This window comes from Strongylocentrotus purpuratus, unplaced genomic scaffold (assembly GCF_000002235.5).
Source record: "Strongylocentrotus purpuratus isolate Spur 01 unplaced genomic scaffold, Spur_5.0 spur5_scaffold_5, whole genome shotgun sequence".
Classification (NCBI taxonomy): Eukaryota; Metazoa; Echinodermata; class Echinoidea; order Camarodonta; family Strongylocentrotidae; genus Strongylocentrotus; species Strongylocentrotus purpuratus.
In genome coordinates, this window is record NW_022145611.1 from 10506840 (window position 1) to 10529753 (window position 22914).

The 22914-nt window shown below is 39.5% G+C and overlaps 1 protein-coding gene across 1 annotated transcript; it reads right to left on the reverse strand.

Moving 5' to 3' along the window:
* Window positions 1–1281: 1281 nt before the first annotated feature.
* Window positions 1282–16850, reverse strand: LOC105440282 (carboxypeptidase B-like). Its single transcript, XM_030998352.1, has 8 exons — window positions 16694–16850; window positions 10661–10762; window positions 9868–9975; window positions 9043–9153; window positions 6430–6520; window positions 5523–5740; window positions 4179–4263; window positions 1282–1865 (listed from the first exon to the last, which is right to left on the reverse strand). The coding sequence occupies exons 1-8, from the start codon at window positions 16796–16798 to the stop codon at window positions 1672–1674; spliced, it is 1014 nt and encodes a 337-aa protein (XP_030854212.1). The 5' UTR covers window positions 16799–16850; the 3' UTR covers window positions 1282–1671.
* Between the last annotated feature and the right edge of the window lie 6064 nt (window positions 16851–22914).

A 22914-nucleotide genomic window follows, 5' to 3' on the forward strand; every position in this document is an offset into this window, starting at 1 on the left:
ATATGAAACGTCACATTCCAAAACTTTATTATACATTGTATGTACAGATGGAAGTACACATATGGCACAAAATCCTTGAAATACAAACCAGTATTCAACTGAGAGGATTATGTTGAGAATATATATGTCTTCAGATAAAAAAGGAAAGATAATGAGAATATAACAGAGAATATAAAGTAATGGACAGGGAAGAAAATTTGATGCTATATTCTGTGAACAAAAGGCCATTAACTCGATCTTACTTAGAGCTATCACCCTTTTGACTATTAATGGCAGACTATTCAGAGATGATATGGGATAAAATAAAAACTATTATGTCCTGAGAATGAATGTTGATTCAAAAAAAGAATATATATATATATATATATATAAGTATACTCTGTGATGAACACATAGAGAAGTGAATAATGTAGAGAGAAGAGGAAAGAAATGGATGAGATTGAAAGGAGGTTAGAGAGAAGAGAAGAGAGAGAGAGACCGAGGGGGGGGGGGAAGAATGAGAGAGAGAGAGTGAGATGGGGAGGGATAGAGAAAGAGAGAGTTGGTGGAGGGAAAAGGAGGTAAGGAGAAAGAGAGAGAGAAATAAAGATGGAGAGACAGGGGTAGGGAGGGAGAGACAAAAGGAGAGAGAGAGAGAGCGAGAGCAAGAGAGGAAGATAGAGAGAGAGAGAGAGAGAGAGAGAGAGAGAGAGAGAGAGGAAGATGGAGAGAGAGAGAGAGATGAAGAGAGTGCAACACGATTTTTAGGATTTCACGTCTCCAAGGCGGTGTTCAATGCCAATGAAATCGTCCAAGAGGGGATTTCTCAAAAGTCTGTGTAATCAGGGTACTCAAATAATTAATCCGATGCTTAGGCCACAGAAATATGATTTTTCTCCCTGCTTTGGGTTTTTAATCCCCATGTGTTATGTGCAGCATAGATTTCTGAAATTCAGCATTCTGTAAAGAGCACCAGAACCTTTAGGCATCAAATACTAGGTCTGACACCTGTTTCATAGAAAATCATTACAAATAACAACTCCCGGAATCTTAGAATGAATTTGTTCCCTACCGAGCGGATACAGGGATTTCAGTACAGCTTATATAATTTGTTGTAACTTGTTAATATTGAAAACAAGTTTTGTGAAACAGGGTCCTGATCCATGTTAAAATTGAGGTATGATGAGTCCGACAGCTGGAGAGTAGTTGCTGCCTCTGATTTATGGGATTTAAGGATCATGACTGAGGTTGGAAAGTCAACAATATTTATTTCATCAACAGTCTGGAACACGCCCCCCCCCCCCCCCCCCCCACGATCCTGTCGCCATCACCCCGATTTTGCTCCCTCAGCAGTTCGTCTTCGCGTGCGGCAGACGTGAAGTCTCTCTAAATGTACAGGAGTAAAAACTTCCACTTTCTGGGGAGCCATAATAATACGTACAGATTACTTTATTTGGAGTGGAAATCCATATTATCAAAACTAAAGAATAAAAGTGGAACCCACTTTCATAGGAGTTATGCAACCATTACTTTAAAGTGGAGAATAGGCTAAAAAATGATTTTGCAATGGATTCAAATCAAAATGAAGTGATCCCTACTTTAAACCCTCCCAAAAGATTGTAACTGCTCTGTATTAATTAAGATGATTCGGTGTTATGCTGTCGCACGGCACGCAAAGGAAGACTGCCACGATCATGATCCGAACTCGGAGATGAGGCGCTCGCCGACCACCAGGAGTGCTTCGAACATCTCTTCCACCGTGTATTTGATCTCCGTCTCTGGTAGTAAGAAGCCGTATTTCCCCTCGTCCCTGAGTTCGATTACGTACGTGTACTTGGCGCCCAGTGCCCCGTAGCCCCAGTCCTCGCTCGCACCAGCTGCCGGATCTGGAAGAAAAGGGTATTGTGACACCGTCAAATATGAACTCAAGTCTAGCTCGAGCAGCACATATATATGTGTTTTTCTTTGTTTTTCATTAGAGGGGGAGGGGGGGGGGGGGGGAGAGGAAGGGGGGGGGGGGAGAAGGAGGAGGCTGGTAACAGGGGGAGTCACTAGACAATTTTTGATGTAGGTTTCGGATGGGGCTGTCGAATCCCCCCACAAGTTATGAAGTTATAATGAAAGAAAAAAAAGCTATAGGGATACTATGAAAAAGTCAAAAACCGGTCGTCGGACTTTCAAACTCGCTGAAAAAGCCTTTTCTTCTCGCCAATAAAGCAAAAATAAAAATATCTAAAAACGGTCATCACTTTTTTAAATTTGCCACGTAGGCTAAGTTATTCAAACGGAGGGGAGGGGGGGGGGGGGGAGGGGGGAGGGGATGTCACATTTCTACATCCTCTCCTAACAACCTCTCCTGCGTATCTGGACAATCAACCCCGGATAATTATCCCCGGTAAACTGCCCCCGTGGACGATGATCCCTACCCTGATTTTGTTTTAATAAAAACAGATTTTTTTTCGGGGGGTAATTGTCCCCGAGGGGGATAGGGGGGGGGGGGGGGTAGGGGCGATTTTCCAAGGGGGTAATTGTCCTCGGGGGATGGTTGTCCTTGGGGTGTTATTTTCCGGGGAGGTTATTGTTCTCGGGGGGGGGGATTTTTCGGGGGTTAATGTCCTAGAACCCTTCTCCTGCTACGCTGACTGATAATAATTTGATATCCTGAAATTCGATCAACCCAAATTATCATTGTCAGAGGCATAATTATGTCTAAAGATCTCTGCTAAGCGAAAAATAGCAGCAATAACACCGACATCACCATAAAAACACTTTTGTACACGTCTATGCTCAGGTTTGTACTAAAAAGTTTGCAATGATCGGTCTGGCGATACCCTCTTTACCCCATCCAATGTTGGGTCACTAAGACAGTGCTCATATAGGCCGAATTGCGTCAATAATTCTTCTCAGTCGCACGCAATGTGTGGGTTTGATCCCTCCAAAGTGTGTTTTAAAATCTAAGATTATAGAATTAGAAGTGTGGTCCCGACAGCTTCTGCATTGACATTTCTTTTTCAGTACATGTACATTCATTTATGATCTAGCAAGTGAAAAATTGAAACGGCCATCGTATTCTTTCTGGGGAAGGTTAAGTTCTCGTATAACATAATGATGTCATTATTATCAGTATCAATTTCCTACGAGTCATGTATCGTTGAACAGATCTTTGTTTGTTGTCCACCTGCTGCCCTTCAATACACCCTCACCATTAGAAAAGATGTGAGTTCATATTTGATCTGTCTGACATTTACAAATTGTGTTGAATGTCCTGTTTAAGTGGTGGATGAAGGGGAGGGGGGGGGGGCGGAGGGGCACATGCCCCGGCCAAAACAAATTTTCTCCACACATTTATTACAGAACAAATATTGTATAGTACTAAGTAGGCCTATGCTCCTGTCGAAATTCAGAATCATTTTCGTATTTGCATGTATTTCTTTTCACTGTATCTATTCATTTATGTTTACTCTTTCTAAACAATTTTTATTAAATATTTCTTTTTTCGCTTGTCATATTATTTGGTGACAAATTAATATATCTGAAAATAAACTAAGCTAAATTCTTTTTGTATTTGTCTTGCTTTTTTTCCGGGGATTAAAACAAAAGAAGACTAAATGCTCCCAGGAAATTAAGAACTAGAGGGGGGGGGGGGGGGGGGGGGGGCTCGTTAACATCTTTCGACACCTGTGCACCCCGCTCAGATAATTACATCATGGATTTGCCACTGCGTTTTATTTGACATCAAAAGTAAACTTTAGTCAGTGCATTCATTCATACTAGAAAGTATATATTTCTTTTTGAAAAACATTATATAATAAAAACAACTTATACACACTCTCTCTCTCTCTCTGGGCTCGGTCTCTCTCTCTCTGTCTGTCTGTCTCTCTCTCTGTCTCTGTCTCTCTCTCTCTGTCTCTGTCTGTCTCTGTCTGTCTCTCTCTGTGTCTGTGTCTGTGTCTCTGTCTGTCTGTATCTGTCTCTCTCTCATTCTCTCATTCTCTCTCTCTCTCTCTCTCTCTCTCTCTTTTAAATCATTTTTCTTCATTTTCATTTGGTTGGGGGCGTGTGGCATTCTGTGCTTTTCTTTGCTCCCTTACACCACAAAAAATGTACACTGCTCAATAGGAGATTCCTTCTCAATAAGGGATTCCTTTTATAAAAGGAGACGGGAAAAAAAATTTGAAACATTTTTAAAGTGAACTTACAAAAATCGGGTCCTGATTCTCCGACAAAGTAGTCCATACCATGTTTAGCTGTAATAGCATCTTCGGCAGCCATTGCTAGGGACCGCTGTCGAAATAATTAAAACAAAAATTGCTCATATACTTTCTTCAGGTATAGGGCAGGCTTTATGAAAACCCAGCGAAATTGAGAATATAGGCTGTCACACTCGTATTTCGTACAAATGTTTTAGTCTCATTTTACCTCTTTGTTTAACTTAACATTATGAAGGGGGAACAAACTCATAATTTTGCAATTTGACAGGCCTGGATGAAAAAAAGGGTTAGCGCTAAAGTGCTTTCGGAGTATTGACTACACTTCTGGGGATAAGCGCTTACACTCTAATTACGGTACATGTCAGTGAAGAGAAAAATACATCTACAATTAGTGTAAGTGCTGAGTGCAAAACACATAAGTTGCTGCGAGGAATATGAAGAAATTAAAATTTGGATTAAAGAGTGGCAACTATCGCTTGTAGATATCTAATTACATGGAGATAGTCCGCTGTGCGAACTTGAAATACGATGCGGTCAAAAGGCAGAGAGAGAGAGAGAGGGAGAGAGGGGGAGGGGGAGGGAGAAAGAGAGAGAGAGAGACAGACACAGAGACAGAAAGAGAGACAGACATACAGACATAATGAGTATGCATGGGAACAAAAAAAAAAAACATAATGGAAGAAAGCGACAATATAGGAAAGAAATGTGATAGATAGTTAGTGCAGAAGCAAAATATAATTATTTTTACAACTGTAGTCATAATATGTGAATATGTGAATTTCGTCTACGGCTGATTGTCAACGAAATGGAGTTAAGTCTTTTGTCATCTCTGTTTATTGCTACGGTAGGCACCCAGTGAAAACGAATTCGTTTGATAAAATTATGGATATGCAAGCACCACTTTAAACAAACAGAACTTTGTCATTCCTTGCTCATTTTTCCTGATTGAGGTGTCATATGAAAGGGCAGAAACTCAACTTTCTAGAAATGTGATTTTTATCTTGAAATTCAGATACCGTCCGCCAAATGACTTTTTGGTTTCCTCTCTTCAAATTCATTTTAATCACTCATGCGTGAAATGTGTATTATATGAGGTACATCAAAATAAAGAGGAGGATCTAAGCTTTCCAAATAATGTGTCATTTATCAATTATAAATGTGATTAAGTTATGATAAAACATCGATAATTCTCGGTTTCGTTTTTTCTGGGACGCACTGTATATATAAATATATATTATTTTCATCAAATTCTACGTAGCTTTGAAATGTTTTGGTGACAAATACAAACACAAAATACTAAGAAAACAAAGGAAGAATTCAATTGTTATCTACCAGATCGCGTCTATCGGGCAGGGGGACAGTTTTCGAGCCCGTGTAGCCCCATGGGTAGAGCCAGTACTGTCCGTAGCTGTGAACATCCAAGAAGAGATGAACACCATTGGTTTGTTGTTTTTCAAGAAGAAAGCTGGTTACACCCTCGTGCTCCGGCTCCGATAGTGGGCTAGGACCCCGGTAGGTCTCACTGCAGCTCACTGGGCTAGCTCCATCACCTGAGGGATAGACAACAACATTTTAAACTCACTTCATTCAATTTAGTTCAGTTTTAAATCAGTTGAACTGAATTCCAAACATTAACCATTTAAATGCCTTAATACAATTCAATTTGATTCAGTTTGACTCATCTTAGCCTATATCCAATTCAATAAAAATAAATTAAATATGATTAAATGCAAACTAATTACATTTTATTTGACTTAATGGCAGCCGAGGTGGAAACGCCACTTTTTCAAGTATGATTTGAAATGTATAATCAAATAAATTATTGGTGGGGTACTTTTTTTTTCTTCTCCAGACAAGCCCCAAAACCTTTTGGTAGCTGTGTAAAATTTCACCCCTGCGTCAAGGGGTTGCGTCGGTGGCCTGGGGCTGCGCCTCGGCCTGTCATATGTTTTTATATGCCAGAATATCCTTCATGGGCATCATGCAATATAAGGCTCATTGCACACGAGGCTTGATCGCTGACGTAGGAATGCGTCAAAGACGGGTGTCGTCACCGATGCGCCATTGATCAGAGTGATATCGTTCAGAAATTGAATGCTAAAAAATTGTGCAAACTTTGCTATGAAATAAGTGCATGTGTACGCAGTTGTTACACTTAGAGGCTCGATTAGCACAGTTATAGCGCAATCGAATAACGCCTCGTGCGAAACATTTCACATGAAACATCTCTTGAACTTACCTCCCCATTCATAGGCATAATTTCTGTTGAGGTCGATTCCTGTGCAAACGTTTCCGTCAGGCTTGCGTCTGTTTTTACGCCACATACGGTCCTGCAGTTTTGAACAGTGAAGGTAAAAAGAAAAAAAAACGTTTAAAGCTGATACTCTAAGACAATCCCAAATACTGAGATAATTACATAAATAGAAAGCTTTTAACCCCCATAATAACACCAAATGGTGTCCACCCGACAAAACAAGTTTAGAATAATGAATTTATTCAGGTAAACTCTACCAAAATATCTGAAAGTCTGAAACCCGGAAGTGCACGTAGAGTCGGGCCTCTATCCGTGACGTCACGAACGGGAGTCGTGGGCTAAGTAAGAGTGAATGGCAGTGATATCCCTACGTAAATGCTATCCTGTCAGAGCTTAGATTTGTTGTTGTTAAGGAGTATATTTGATGGATTTTCTGTTTTCATTTGAATGAAGAATAACGAAGCAACATTTTCCAGTCGCTGATTTGTTTTTATATCCTCATATTCACCTATTTGGTAGAGATTTAAGACGAGTTTACAGCTTAGGAATTAAAGTTAAATCGTGCACGTATGAATAGGCGGATGCATATATATTGTCATCAGATAAGGTACAGGAGCAGTTTTGTAAAACGAATAGGTCTAGAACTATGATAGTACTTATCATAGATGTGTGTGACTGCCTCAAAAAAGGATACAGTACCAGTTAAACATTTTATGTTGTAAAATGTCAAACTTGAACGAGATCATGCAAGCGCGCTTCCTCTATAATATTTTGGCGAGTGACGCGGCTCTTGCATGAACGTTCGTGAAGCGAGCAGAATCGGGAGGTAAGACCAAGCCGCTGCTCTAGGCGCTGCTTGCTTGTGATGGAACGTACGTGCGCTAGTTATATGTTTATCGGCAATTGCAAGAGAATGAAAGCGACGTTGCCAGCTAAGAAAAACAACTAACAAAGACTTGCTCCTGACTACCGGTGTCAGAATTGGTAGATGAAGGATCTTCAGGGCCAAGGAAGGCGAAAGACATGGGGAAAAAGGAAGAAGAAACCATCGGGAGATCGCTGTAGTGTATGGTAATGAACTGTGCATGGGTAGACAGCTACTGTTCACTCCGTGCCTGGGCCGATTTCAACACCAAAACAAAAATTACATGGTGAAAATATCGACTAATAGCACATCGTTGGCATGTATATGTCATAATTTTTAAAAGGGGGAATTGACATTAATACTATGAAGTACTAGAGGAAGGTAAAGAATTGTACATAGAATTATAATTTATTAGACTTTTCAGCCTTTGAAACAAAAATATGCAGAAAATCGTATCACTCTGCACATGTTTGCTATGGAACATCCGGGTACGTGAATATACTCTTTCCCGGACGTGAGGCAATAATAGACCAGCGCCGTGACTGATTTTCTATGCAAAGAGAGGCGGATATTTTCGACATTTCAATTGAGGATTTCGAGTAGACAGAATTTTTTTGTGATATACTAAGTAATTGAAAAACTTAAAAATAACATATACTTGACGTAGGTAACAAATTAAGGGACATTTATTTGCTTAGAGAGAGAGAGGATGGGAGAGAAAGAGATGATAAAGTATGAGGAGAGTTGAATAAAAGGAGAAGAAAGAGGGAGAGAGGGGGAGAGAAAATGAAAATTCGAAAGAGTGATCGAGAGAGTTAGAGAAAGAGAGAGAAAGAGTATGAACAGAGAAAATTAGAAACAAGAGAGAGACAGAGAGAGAGACAGAGAGAGAGAGAGAGAGACAGAGAGAGAGAGAGAGAGAGAGGGAGGAAGAGAGGGAGAGAGAGAGAGAGAGAAATAAGGATAGAGAGAGAGAGAGAGAAAAAAAAAAGGAGAGATAAATATTTCTGCTTATATTAGGTGCCGTATCTGACTTTAAGGCAAAGACCCTGTAGCGATATGAATGAAATTGCATACACGTATGTTCTGGATGTAAGCAAAGAGCTAATTTGGATCACGAGTTCAATGCAAATACTTCACAGAAATGCATTAATGGTCATATTCTACATTATATGTCTACAAATGTTCATTAGTGCTTCAACTGAACTTATCATTAGGTAAAACGAACGGGACGATGATATCATTATGAGGGCGAAATTTAATTGCTGGGATATTCAGGGACTAGAAATGACTTTAAACAGAAATAAGTCATGGTGAAAAATATTAAAATCATAGGCCTATGAGATATCAGCGAGACTAAATAATCAGTAAAATCAGAATAAGATGCACAAACTGATAATATAGACTTGTAATACGAGGGTTGTGATGGAATCAAGTTAGAATACGAGGAATAGACATAGAAAATGGGAGAAATAGACTATAAAGTCAACAGGTAAAGAAATAAACTGAAAACCCTTTAGAAAAATATAGGTTTTATAAAGCAGGAAAAATAAAGAAATAAGAGAGAAGAAGAAGAAGAAGAAGAAGAAGAAGAAGAATAAGAAGGTGAAAGAAGAAGAAAATGAATAAAGATGAAATAAGAGAGAAGAACAAGAAGATTATCGGAATTGAAAATTCACGATAAGGATTACGATTAAGGATTTTTTAAAAATGAATAAGATGATTAGACTTACGTTTGTCCATGTGTATGAGTATCCGTCGGGGTTTAATACAGGTACAATATACCAGTCAAATGTATCCAACATTGCTTTAACTTTATCATTTGTGTTGTATCCATCGATAAGCTATGAGAGATCAATGAAAAAGGAAAGTAAAATTAAAAAGACAAAAAGAAAAAGGAAATGCTTGGTGTTATTCCATTTTTTTTTACAGCTTATCACCTTTTGTCATACACTGTAATAAGACATCAAAAAATATTGTAACAAATCGTATTTATGTTTTTACTATGTAACGTAATATTATGTCAACGGCAAGTAAGTTGTATTAAATTCATTTTTCTAGGTCCTCTTTTAAATCCAATTGTTTAAGATTTAAAATAAACGTATACTATATGACTTAATGCAAGAGACCAAGAGTCGCATTTTTATTTTTCACATCATTGACATTTTATGCTCATTATGACCATTGGCGTAATGTTGAAAACCTTGGGGGGGGGGGGCAAATAGAAAGAAAAAAACATTTTGAATCTCGGTCATCAAGAGTTCATATAAATATTTTGGTTGGTTGGTTTGATTTACCTGATTGCTAAGAAAGCATGTGTATGCTTGTAAGTATTCAACCAGGGGACTGACGGCTTGAAGTCCTCTCCGAGTGACCCGGTAATGAGGATTAATGCCTTACCAGAGGGCACTGGCGCATCCACTTGGTTTCGAACCCGGGACCTGTCCCAATTACGAGACCACTGCTCTACCACTGAGCCATCGCGCCATCGCGCCTCACATTGCATGTTAAAAAAGGATAATATAGTTTCGTATTAAAGGTTTTAATCTGTAAATTACTTGTTTGACGAGTCCCATCATGGTAGCTGGGCTGACCCACTCCCGAGCATGGATACCACCTTGGATGTAGGCTATAGGCTTGTTGCCCTGGTTACCGGGTGCACCAAGCTTGATGGGGAGATGAAAAAAAAAATTTCGTCAAATTCATTCAATCTGATATTGGCTTTGATTAGATTGTTATTATATTCAACATAATTACAAGCTAGGTAGAGAGATGAAGAAAAACTTTCACAATCATTCAATCTGCTTTTGGTTCGATATGATTTGGTATTATATTCAATATATATAAATTGATAGATTAATAGCTTTTAAGATGGAGGGATGGAAAAAACTGCATCACAATCATTAAATCTGATGTTGGTTCGAATCGATTTGATTTGCTATCACGTTCAACTCATATAAACCGATTTCTGAAATTACCACGAGAATGTAATTTGGCACTGTACGAGATTAGATTCCATATTGCATCGTTTTATTGCAATAATTGATTTATAGTGAGAAGGAAGTAGGGGAAATCCCGGTATAGTGTGGTCCACCTGAACATCATAATCAATTTGAATATGACTCATTTACAGCAAAATTAAAAACTAAAATCCAAACTCCTTTAGGGGAGGCCCATTTTCAATCCCCTATACTAGCCACAAATTGGCTCGCAACAACGATGTCCAGTAGTGGAGTGTGGTTGTATAAAAATCAATCAATTGAATATCATTTTAATACATTTTTGTGAAAAGAAAAAAAGAATATAAATTATACATAATTGACAAAATTGATTCCAAAGTAGTTTAATTACTTTGATAGCTGTGACAGGGCGGCCTTCGTGTGATGTTGATAGCTGCTCCCGACTTGCTATCATGTAATTCTCGTTCGCTGTATCTGTAATCCATTTATAAATCTGGAAAATTAAACAAAAAGACAGAACCAATTAGGAGTAATCTAGCTTTTGGCTCTCGAGGAAACATCTTCCTACATAATTTCGTATGGGATGAAATTTAAAAAAAATTAAGCACGATGCTTTTTAAAGATACTATGTCCCATTTGCAGGCCAAAAAATGTAAACGTTAAATTCCAACAGCATTTGGGAAGAAAATACTTATTGAGAACTTCACTAAAAAAAAAAAAAGGGGGGGGGGGCGGGGGAGAGGGGCTTTGAAAATGTCTGTAAGTGGGAAAATAACGGCTATTAGTTTTTGTCGAATCGACTTAAGAGCTATAGATAAGAGCCAAAGTAAGTAATAGTCAGATTTTCAGACCATTGTACTCAATGGTCGTACGTTTTATGCTGCGCAAAGATTCTATCAGTTTAATTTTGGCCATTACAAGAAGTAGGTTATTGACAAATGCTCATGTACCCTTTACAGCTCATTTTATGTATGCTATTACAAAAGAAGAAAAAAGCCAGTCAGTCAATCAATAGTTTCTGACAGTGAAGTCTAGCAAGTAAACGGGTTTCCTTGCATAATTTGAATATTAGGACACTGCCAACGTTTACATTTCACAGATAGGACAAAAATGACATATTCATAATTGCTGCAAAGTTCTACATAATTTGATGTTGGATGCAAAAAGGACATAGTATATTTAACAGTAGCCAATCAAAGTGGTCTGCAAGAGGAAGGGAGAGAGGAGAGAGAGAAGGAGATAGAGGGGTAAGAGGAGAAGGGAGCGAGGGAGAGAGAGAGAGAGTGAGAGAGAGAGAGAGAGAGAGAGAAAGGGGAGATAAGTGGAGGGATAGGGGGAGAGGAAGAGAGAGAGAGAGAGGGACAGAGAGGGTGAGAGGAGAAGGAAGAGAGAGGAGAGAAGAGGAAAGGAGAGAAGAGGAGAGGAGAGACAGAGAGAGAGAGAGAGAGAAATAAATAATAAGCGAGTTCGTAAATAGCCACTGGAGTCGTATGACGTCAACGTGTCATAGGTCACATGAACATAAACTTACCCGTTCACTCGTACGCTCTGCGTAATGTACATAGGGCTACGTGAAAATGTGCGTTCGTCCTTCATTGTTTATGCCTAGGTCACATTTGCCGCGGCGGCCGTGCGGTCTAAAATATTTACGGTCAATAGCAATTATAGGACCGCCGCAGCATTCCCACGGTCACATACGGTCGCGGTCACATATAATTATGTAAGGGTAGCCGCGCGGCGTATTTCGAATTGTTGAGACAGAATATTTGCGACTGCCGTACGGCCTTTGAAGTGATGACGCATGGTCGCCTTAGGCGGCATCCGTAGCTTGTTGACAAATACTAAGGCAGACGCAAGGTATAGCCGCAAGGCGGCCGAAGGGGGACAATACGGCGACCGTGCGGCCAAACTGATGCTACCGCTTTACCCCTGGAGTATATAAAACGCAAGGCTACCGTACACCCGACGTACGTTCGCCATAGAACCGCTCTACGGCATGGCCATGGCGTGTCTACTTGCTAGGGCGAATCTATAAATAAAACAGTAATGATGTTATCATCTTTAATAAGTTTTTTGCTTAATATCTGTCTGTAATTATTTACTACTTTAACTCATTTATTTTGTACATGACTGTTGGGGACCCCACTGAAAATAGCTCTCGAGCTTTCGTGGGCTATCCTTGTCCAAGCTGACTTAATTTTTTTAAATCTGTTATTCTTGTATATTGTTGTAACTATGTTGGAAGCATGGCGAATAAAAATCATTTAATCAATCAATCAATCAACCAGGAGTATATTCCTCGTGGTGTAAGTCCCGTCCTATGGGAAATTTGATGATCTTAACACGCAAGGGGGACTCGCACCACGAGGAATATATAAACAGTTGTGTTTTTAGTCAGATTCTTTTGATGTTAGTGATAAACTATTACAGCAAATATTCATTTAACACCAGTCTAGGTATCAAATAATATGACTCTAAACACTATAAAACTGTTTATATATTCCTCGTAGTCCGAGTCCCCCTTACGTGTTAAAATCATCACTCATAGAGGGAGATTCGGATCACGAGGAGTATATTCCTCGTGGTGTAAGTCCAGGCGCGGTTCCACGGGGGGGGGGGGGGGGGGGGGGGGGCGACGAGCCCGGCCTCCCCACCCCCTGACCACAACAACAACAAAAGTTTTTTTTTTTTAATCTCACGAATTGTGAAAAAAAGAGTGCTCTCTTCCCCCCCCCCCCCCCCCCCCCCCCCGATTATTCACCGGCTGGCTGAGTCGCCGCTAAAAATTCCCTCCAAAATTGGACAAAAAAAGAAGATACAAAAAGAGTGCTCTTGCAATATTAAGCGAAAATCCTACATTTTGGCTGCCAGGGGCGTAAATCCTGGGGAAGGGGGGGGGGGGGGCTGCATCACCCTGGCTTGAATTATGGGGGATGGCCTGTACAAACATCCCCTCCTGATATTACAAAAAAAAAAGAGAGGAAAAAAAGGAAAAAGAAGAAGAAGAAAAAAATGTGATTGTTTCAATTTCAGCATAATGCATGAGAAATTAGTTTGTTTTTTTAATGTATGTATAACTGTATAGCCTACACGTATACAGTATGTCACTATCATTAAGAATAGTTGCGCGACGTGCGCGAACAAGCACTTCATAAACTTCAGAATAATTTTTCGTTATTTTGCAAGGTACTATTTTAGCCCAGACGTAAAGTGCGCCAGCGCGCGAGTCACTTAAAAAGTGCAATCATGTACAGTAGATGCCCGGCTCCCCCCACTCATTGTTATTTAGGGTACGCGTATGCTCGTTCCCTCCCTTTGAAAGCACCCCCCCCCCTATCTCAGGACTGCCAACATTTCTGAATCCCCCTTTCGCCGGCTTTTCGCTGGCTTTTCCTGCCTTGGAGACCCCCACCCCCAAATCCGGAACACTGCTAAATGTACCACCCCCCCCCCAATTTCAGGTGAGCTCTAGTCGATCGAGAGGGACTGGGGGCCAATGTTTTTACTTTTCAAAATGAAATGATCCTGAATGAGCTTTCAAAGCTAGCAGGAATTTCAGGAATTTGATCCCGGGATTTGATCAATTTTTCTATGATATTCAAGATATTTTATAACCCCCTTTTTACATTTCTCAGGAGTCCAAAGAGAGAGAAAAAAAAACCCACCCCCTTTTTAATGAAATTAAGAGTCGAGAACGGTACAACGAATCGTCTTCATTCTCTAATGATTTAATGAAACGTAAAAGCTTCCGCGCTTTGCGCGGGATGGGGGACAGTAAAAACTGAATTCAGATGAGGATTAAAAGTCGAGAACGGTACAACGAATCGTCTTCTTTTTCTAATGATTTAATGAAACGTAAAAGCTTCCGCGCTTCGCGCGGGAGGGGGGGGGGGGGGGGGGGGGGGGGACTAAATTCAGACGAGGATTAAGAGTCGAGTGTGTAAGTGTGTTTGTGCGTGCGCGATCGCGCGCGCCTGCGTAAATTAGTATGGGCGTGTGCTCGTGCTAGTATGTGATGGCTATCGCCGATCATCCCCCCCCCCCCACTCCTCGGTACGGATTTACGCCCCTGTTGGATGCCATACTAAATTGCTCAACAATATATTCCCCCGGGTTTTTAGATAGTTTTGAGCATCCTCCGTAAAAAAACATAATAAATTCGTTTTCGAGGGTTGACAATGAAAATAGAATAAACAGTAGAAACAGATCCTAAATAAAGAAATAAACAGCTTGTCGTGTTGGTTTGAAGCATTATATTCAAAGACCCGAACAGCTTTATCTTTATTATCCATATAATGACGTCTATAATCACTCTGAGATGAAGGATAATACCTATACGAAATGCATTAAGCAGCGTCTAGACATAAAGGTCGAATCTCAACTTTATTTTTCTTATTCTTCTTTTACATTTCGAAGCATTGCATGGGATCTTAATCCTGTTTTTTCTACATATATCAATGACCCCATTTAAGCATACTTTGGATCTGGTCACGTTTCGAAAAGTTCGTGGCCTAGAATTATATTTCTGTTGATGATCAAATAAATAAAGCACCTTTTATAGATCAGGGAGAGTGTGAAAAAAACACACAGTAGGAGCAGTGCAATTTAAATATCAAGGGATGTATTAGAGTTTATTTCTGAAATGATATGAAAGGGCTATTTGATTTCAAGAGTCCTTTAGTTATTTTCATTTAAGAAATAACCTCTCTTCTCTCTTAGAGATACTTTTTCTTGAAAGTCAAATAAACTCGAGAGCAACCTGGGGCTCCGCCCCGGAACCCCCGGCAGGGGCTCTGCCAGACCCCTCAAGCTGTGCCATATTGTACGGATCCATTAGAAAGCAAAATAAGCCCAATAAATAATTCGTATATATATATATATAGAGAGAGAGAGAGAGAGAGAGGAGAGAGAGAGAGAGAGAGAGGGAGAAAGAGAGAGAGAGAGAGAGAGAGAGAGATATATAGTTATCCTATGCAAACTTTCCTCTGTGAAATGCATAACAAATTCGTTTTCGAGGGTTGGCAATGAAAATAGATAAACATTAGAAACAGACCATGAATAAAGAAATAAACAGCTTGGTCGATTTGTTTTGAAGCATTATCTTCAAAACCCCGGAAAGCTTAAACTACATTATCCTTAATAATAACGTCTATAATCACTCTGAGATGGAACAAAATACCTATACGAAATGCATTAAGCAACGTCTAGACATAAAGGTCGAATCTCAACTTTATTTTTCTTATTCTTCTTTTACATTTCGAAGCGTTGCATGGGATATTAATCCTGTTTTTCTACATACACCAATGCCCCCATTCAAGCATACTTTGAATCTGGTCACGCTTCAAAAAGTTCGTGGCCTAGAATTGTGTTTCTGTTGATGATCAAATAAATAAAGCACCTTTTATAGATCAGGGTGAGTGTGAAAAAAGCACATAGTAGGAGCAGTGCAATTTAAATATCAAGGGATGTATTAGAGTTTATTTCTAAAATGATATGAAAGGGCTATTTGATTTCAAGAGTCCTTTAGTTTTTTTCATTTAAGAAATAACCTCTCTTTCTCTCTTAGAGACACTTTCTCTTGAAAGTCAAATAAACTCGAGAGCAACCTGGGGCTCCGCCCCGGAACCCCCGGCAGGGGCTCTGCCAGACCCCTCAAGCTGTGCCATACTGTACGGATCCATTAGAAAGCAAAATAAGCCCAATAAATAATTCGTATATATATATATATAGAGAGAGAGAGAGAGAGAGAGAGAGAGAGGGAGAGAGAGAGAGGGAGAGAGAGAGAGAGAGAGATATATATATATATATATATAATATATATATATATATATATATTATATATATAGTTATCCTATGCAAACTTTCCTCTGTGAAATGCATAACAAATTCGTTTTCGAGGATTGGCAATGAAAATAGATAAACAGTAGAAACAGACCATGAATAAAGAAATAAACAGCTTGGTCGATTTGTTTTGAAGCATTATCTTCAAAACCCCGGAAAGCTTAAGCTATATTATCCTTAATAATAACGTCTATAATCACTCTGAGTTGAGATGGAAGAAAATACCTAAATGCATTAAGCAACGTCTAAACATAAAGGCGCGCTTTGGTGGATACAATTTTGGAAGTTAGGAAATGTTTTTTTCAGAGTAAAAGTGTCCGTGGATCCGAGTCCCCGGGGACTTGGATCACGATAGCCGATAATACTTTACCGATGACCAGATTCAAGTAAAGTTTACTATAAAGAACCAATTCCGACATTCAGAAATGATTTTCGGTGACTGATGTGTCAGATATGATCATTCACAACGGAAAGGCCAGCACAGTTCCTCTCTCAGCTCTCTGTTCATGTGACCTTTGGAAAATTCGTTCCCAATTTTGGCGCATGCGCATTGTGCAATTACGAACTCGCTTATTCAACTCACCTCTTCCAATGTATGGTATACCGTGTAGTTAAACTCATTATTATCAGTAATTTGTGTAGTGCTTCGTTTTCTTCTCTTAAAAACTGTCTCTGCTTCTTTGGACATGATCTCCTGAACATCAGCGATCTGAAAGAATCATCGGATAAATATCAGTTAAGCAACTTGATTCATGTTATTTCAAGTTTCATCATCACAAGTACTACTATTTTACAACTATCCGCCGCTACAGCTATAATCAATAACAAAACATCAGTTATTGCTATTATTATACTACTACTTCTATTACTACTACTACTACTACTACTACTACTACTACTACTACTACTACTACTACTACTACTACTACTACTACTTCTACTGCTGCTACTAATACTGTTGATACTGCTGCTACTACTACTTCTACTTCTTACTCTTCTTTTACCACCACTACTACTACTACTACTACTACTACTACTACTTGCTCCAGCTGATGATACTACTACTAGTACCAGTACCACCATCCTAACCATCGTGCACCATCACCACCATCATCATAAATTCAGTGGCGGATCTAGAGGGGTGGGGCCTCCCCTGGCTACAAAAACAGGTACATTTAACTTTAAAATAAAAAAAGGGGGGGGGGAAAGAAGACGGGTCCCTCCCCCTGGGGGAGGGGTGGGTTTTGAGCAATACTAAAATAGTGCTCCTTATACCCCCCCCCCCCCCGCTTAATCGCCGGCTGGCTGATTTGTCGCTAAATATTTCCTCCCTTGCCGACCCTGATTAGAGTCACCATCATATAACACAGCGCCATCACGATGACCTTCAAAACTATCATTACACACCATCATCACACTGTGATTCACACCATCATTATCACCATCATCATCTTGATCATCCATCATCATCATCATTGTCATCATCACCATTATCATCAAAACAAAAACAACGAAAACAAAAACAACAACAGCACCAACAACAATGCTCCTCAGACACTTAAGTTGTGTTTTTCAAAATTTTACAATGCTTTACTTTGTCAACTCGAATAACTACATGCCACTCGCATTTCAGAATAATAATATTAATAAAAAATATATAACGCTCCTAAAAATCTTCAAAACGCGTTACAGCAAATAACGGGCAGGTGGTCATAATTCCTGGTAACCCTTTGCCCAAGACTAATCTGGAAATATTGAGTAATTACCATGGGAACTGTAACACCCGATGTTGGTATCTACTTAATTAGTTTTAATCTAGATTATATTTATCTTCCTCTACGATAAGAAAATGAAAGAAGGCTGTAAATATTGATGGCATTACCAGTGACATAATCTTGATAGTTACTTCCAACTTAAAACCCAACCTAAAATATGTGATGACAATATTTCTAGGGGGAGAGATATGTTTACACGGCAAACAGTTCGCTCTTTATTTCTTTAAAATGTGTGAAATAGTATCCACGAGAGTGGAATACAACCCTCATAAATGCTTGCTTTGGATCGAATAAGACATCGAATTGCACGACTCACGGAGTAAATGAAGAAAGAAGGGAAGACAAAAGAGACGAAATCAAGAACTTACAGTTGGTATATGAATATGGAGAGAAGAACAAGAAAAATGAGAAAGAGAATGAGCCTCGACGTATACTTATCATGACACATTTTATGTAAGCGATATAAATAGAAACTTCTTCAATTATTCACGAACGCATGAATAGATAACCTAATTTCTTTAAAACAAAACAAACACAGGATGGAGCTTTGAAACAAGCCTTGCCCTACAATGTTTGCAGTAATACATTAAGATATGATTTAATTCTTTTCCCCACACTTCCCAGATTCCTTCCCTATCTCACATGTCTCAGAGCAAATTGCGTATAATTATACTCAAGAAAAGACTTATATATTTTTTTTCTCTCTCTCTCTCTCTGTCTCTCTAAGTCTCTCTTTACTTAACTCCCCTCCCTCTTCCCCATTCTCATCTCAACTTATTTATATTTTAGTCAGAGGTCAGTTTAATCCGAGGAAAACCCCAAATTCCGACCACAGGATAGGCCTATATTATACTACTACTACTACTACTACTACTAGTAGTAGTAGTAGTAGTAGTAGTAGTAGTAGTAGTAGTAGTAGTAGTAGAAGTGTTACTTTTCACATATCTCCAATCATGTGCTAATGCTTGAAATAACGGACTGCACAATGTTTGATCTAAACTGGAGTACACAATGAAAAATTAAACAAACACAACATATGTAGGTAGATGTAATTGTCCTTGAACGAGTGACTAAACATATTGATTTTCCGAGTCCCTTGTATGTACTTAACATTTAAACTGTGTCAATCTTAATGTTGCTCGCCGTAAATCAATGCCCCGACTTTTCCTAATAATTCGAGTCCGATGGTAGGCATTACACTTCTTTATTGTACAAGGAAATATGTATTATCTTCAAGATTCAAAGTCAGATTTGCGCAATTCATTTGCTTGATACAGAGCTAAACTCATCCGGTTTTGGGGGTATTAGCAAGGTCTGGCTCAAGTTACATTTTCTTTTTTCATTAACAAATAACCACACATGGCACCATGTTGATTCAATTCATTAAATGAATAAAATCAAGGGCTCCCCCTTCAGCGTCAAGGCCATGCAAGCCTCGCGGAGACGGATGTAGCTAAGGTTAAATCACCTGAATTATTTGTTTAATATTGTCGCTGTAATATCCCATATCCTTGCTCGTCCATCGACGAATGAATAAATTAACTGTTCGCTACTATCAAAACTTTCAGCGGAATTGAAGAGCTACTGGTTAGAGGTCAGGATATTTTTTAATTTCTTTAGTGCATCGCGTAATTTTCGATTTTCGATTGTTCAAATTGAAGTTGGATAAAATGATGGCCGTCTTGGTCGATTAAATGCTAATTAGCTTCCAATTTAACGTTAAAACAACGATGACGATTACGACGACGACGACGACATCAACAAAGGCAACAACAACTTGATTGTGGCTACTTTGAATATGGCCAGTACTTTAACAAATTTTCAAAGTAAAGTTGTTGATGCGCAAAGTTAAAGAATATTTTTAATTTGTGTATCATGGCTACTACAAGATATACCTATTTAAGTTTTAAAATAATAACAGTCATTAACAAAATAGTGGTATAGGGGCGTAAACATAAAATATAGGCAAAACGGGTTGGTGGGGCGAGGACAATGATCCTTCTACTTGGTCGACTCAGTGTGACTGAAAGGGTCCTTCCCCACAGTGCAACAAACTATATTTTCTCACTTTGTTCTTCCTATTGTTCTTTTCCCTCTCTCCATACAAGTAATCGTCGTTCTGTTTAGTCATTTGGCTGTGAAGCAAGTGCCCATCAGTGACACCCCCTCCGACGGTACGCCTTTGCATAGCGGCGACTGCATAAATTGTCTTGCTGCACAAACTGATATAGACACACCAAATTTATGCTTGGGGTTTTCATGGTGCTCTAATGTAATTTGCCCTTTTCAATCACTAGGGGCTATACTATTTCTTGCCTTAAAACAAAATCGGGGAAACCAACGACACTCTCTCGCAGAGTGCAATGATCTGTATAATTACGAGACAGAAGACAATAAGGGAGATCCCCAAACAACATGGACATCAGAACAGGAAATTTAATTTGGGGCGAATATTCGGATGAACTTTCGGTCATCGCTGTTTAAAAAGAAAACGTGCATCCTTAACGGCCTATTATGAGGCGGTGAGTTTAAAGGGCAAGTCCACTCCAAAAATAACTTTCTTATAATAGAAGCAGAGAAATCAGACAAATCAATCAAAAAGGGTTTGAGCAAAATCGGATAACTAATAAGAAAGTTATGAATTTTTGAAAAAGTATGTAAAACCATGGAACAATGGAAATCACTTCACAAATTGCAAATTGGGTTATGAGTTTGTGACGTCATGTCCTCAGTATTTATCAATGCCTTTCTATGTCTTAATCCCATTAATCTCAATTTTATCCCCCAAAAATTGATTTCCCCATGCATCTGCCCAGGTTATATGATTCATATCATATTGCGTGCATGACATTTCACAACATCGTTAATGAAATTCGAAGAATTTATACTATTTTATGAATATTATATATTCATAATTATTGAATTTTATATAAATAGTCTATCAAAATTCACATTTGTCATGATCTAACTAAAAGAATTACTCTATATTAGTGCATCCACACAAAAACATTTTACTATCAATCTATAACTTGGATGCTGGTGTGAAGAAATAAGATTCTTATAAATTGGAAATTTATATTATCAATATAAAGAAAACAATGAGTGGATAGTGAGGCAATGATGTCACAGACTCATGAGTGAGTTGCCAATTAGTCTTGTGCTTTTCAAAGATGTTCAAGTCATCAAAAATTCATAACTTTCTTATTAGTAATGAAATTTTGCTCAATTTTTTTTGATTGGTTTGTCTGATTTTTCTGCTTCTATTAAAAAAAAGTTATTTTTGGAGTGGACCTGCCCTTCAAAGCGAAAGCATCTTGTATGATCCGCTGTCGTTATGTGTTCCATTTTCAGGTTTTTGTTGTGCCAGATTTGGGTGAAACAGTGGACATGGTTGGAAACATTAACGAGAGATTACAATGCATGCGCAGACAAACCCTACTTTATGGGTGTATACTGAATTTGATGGACCGAATCTTAGAGAGAAGATTATCTAGATTGGCTTCATGCTTCGATCACCAAACTTTGATTAATGTATCTATTCAGAAAATCAGTTCCATTCACTGATGGCGTAACAATATGTCGCAATGCGCAACAGTGATCTGTCTCAAGTGTATGATATTGATCACAGGGTATTTAATTAATCATTGTCTACTTGTGCGCATATAATATGACACATAGGCGCCGGAAGTGGAGGGGGGGCAGTTGCCCCCCCCCCCAATCAAAAAAGTGGGGGGGGGGGGCAAAACGCATTTTTGCCCCCCCAAAACGCCCCCCCCCTCAAAAAAAAAACGGTAAAGGAGTAAACCTGGTTTGTATTTTTAACCCAAAAGAACATAACAATAATAAAAACCTGAATTAAATCACATATACAATTCCATTCAAAGAAAAGGAAAGTTCACAGGAATTAAATTTCATAAACATTGCGCATGCCACCAATACGGTATTTATCAATGGAGGTCTTACGCGCATATCGTGGACATATTGTGCGAGAATGGGAAAGCGTGTCTGTTTTTTTGTTATAGGGGTGAGAAGACATGAGCCCCTGAACGCTGGCGAACTGATGGGGGTGTATTTCTTATTCGATACCAGTGATTTACAAATGTTGCTGTTATGACATGATTTTCCGGTATTTTTTCTCCAATTTTTGGAAGTCATACCTTTTTATGCGTTTGTTAGAAAATAAGAAATTCCCAAATTACAGTCGGGCGAAAAATACGCTTATTTAGAAGCCTTTATGTCATGGTCTGCAAAGTGGCTGGGCTCGAGCCCCCCCCCCCCCCTCACTCTTTGAAAAAGTATGTTAAAGAGAAAAAGAAAAAAAGACGGAGAGAAAAAATAAGTGACCTGCCAATGTCACAAATAAGGTATAAAACATGCTCATCTGACCGTTATTAAATGCCTAAAGCCCCAGAGCTTACGGGGGCTCCGCCCCCAAGAACCCCACCAAGGGCCCTAAGGCGGGCTCCTGGATGCTCATCTGACCGTAATTAAATACCTAAAACCCCTGAGCTTCCGGGGGCTCTGCCTCCTGGACCCAACCAAGGGCCCTAAGGCGGGCCCCTGGATGCTCATCTGACCGTAATTAAATACCTGTAACCCCTTAGCTTCCGGGGCTCTGCCCCCTGGACCCAACCAAGGGCCTTAAAGAGGGCCCCTGGATGCTCATCTAACCTTAATTAAATACCTAAAACCCCAGAGCTTCCGGGGGGTCAGCCCCTCGACCCCCTGCCGAGGCTCATGCCCTGGACCCCACGCCAATTTACGCTCTACCTGATCGTTAATACTCCACTTTGAAAAACGTTCCGCGGGACCTGCATGTAACGTGTAAGACCGGTGGTGATGCAGATTTTTCGTCTGCCCCCCCCCCACCCCCCCCTTCCGAACGTTTTTTCTCATTACGTCACTGCCCCTGGAAGGTGAGCCCCCTGGAATGTTTGCCCCCCCCCCCAATCCCAAACTGCTTCCGGCGCGCCTGATATGACACATATTTACTCTTCGTCTATCCTCTGCCACGTAAATACTATAGCCC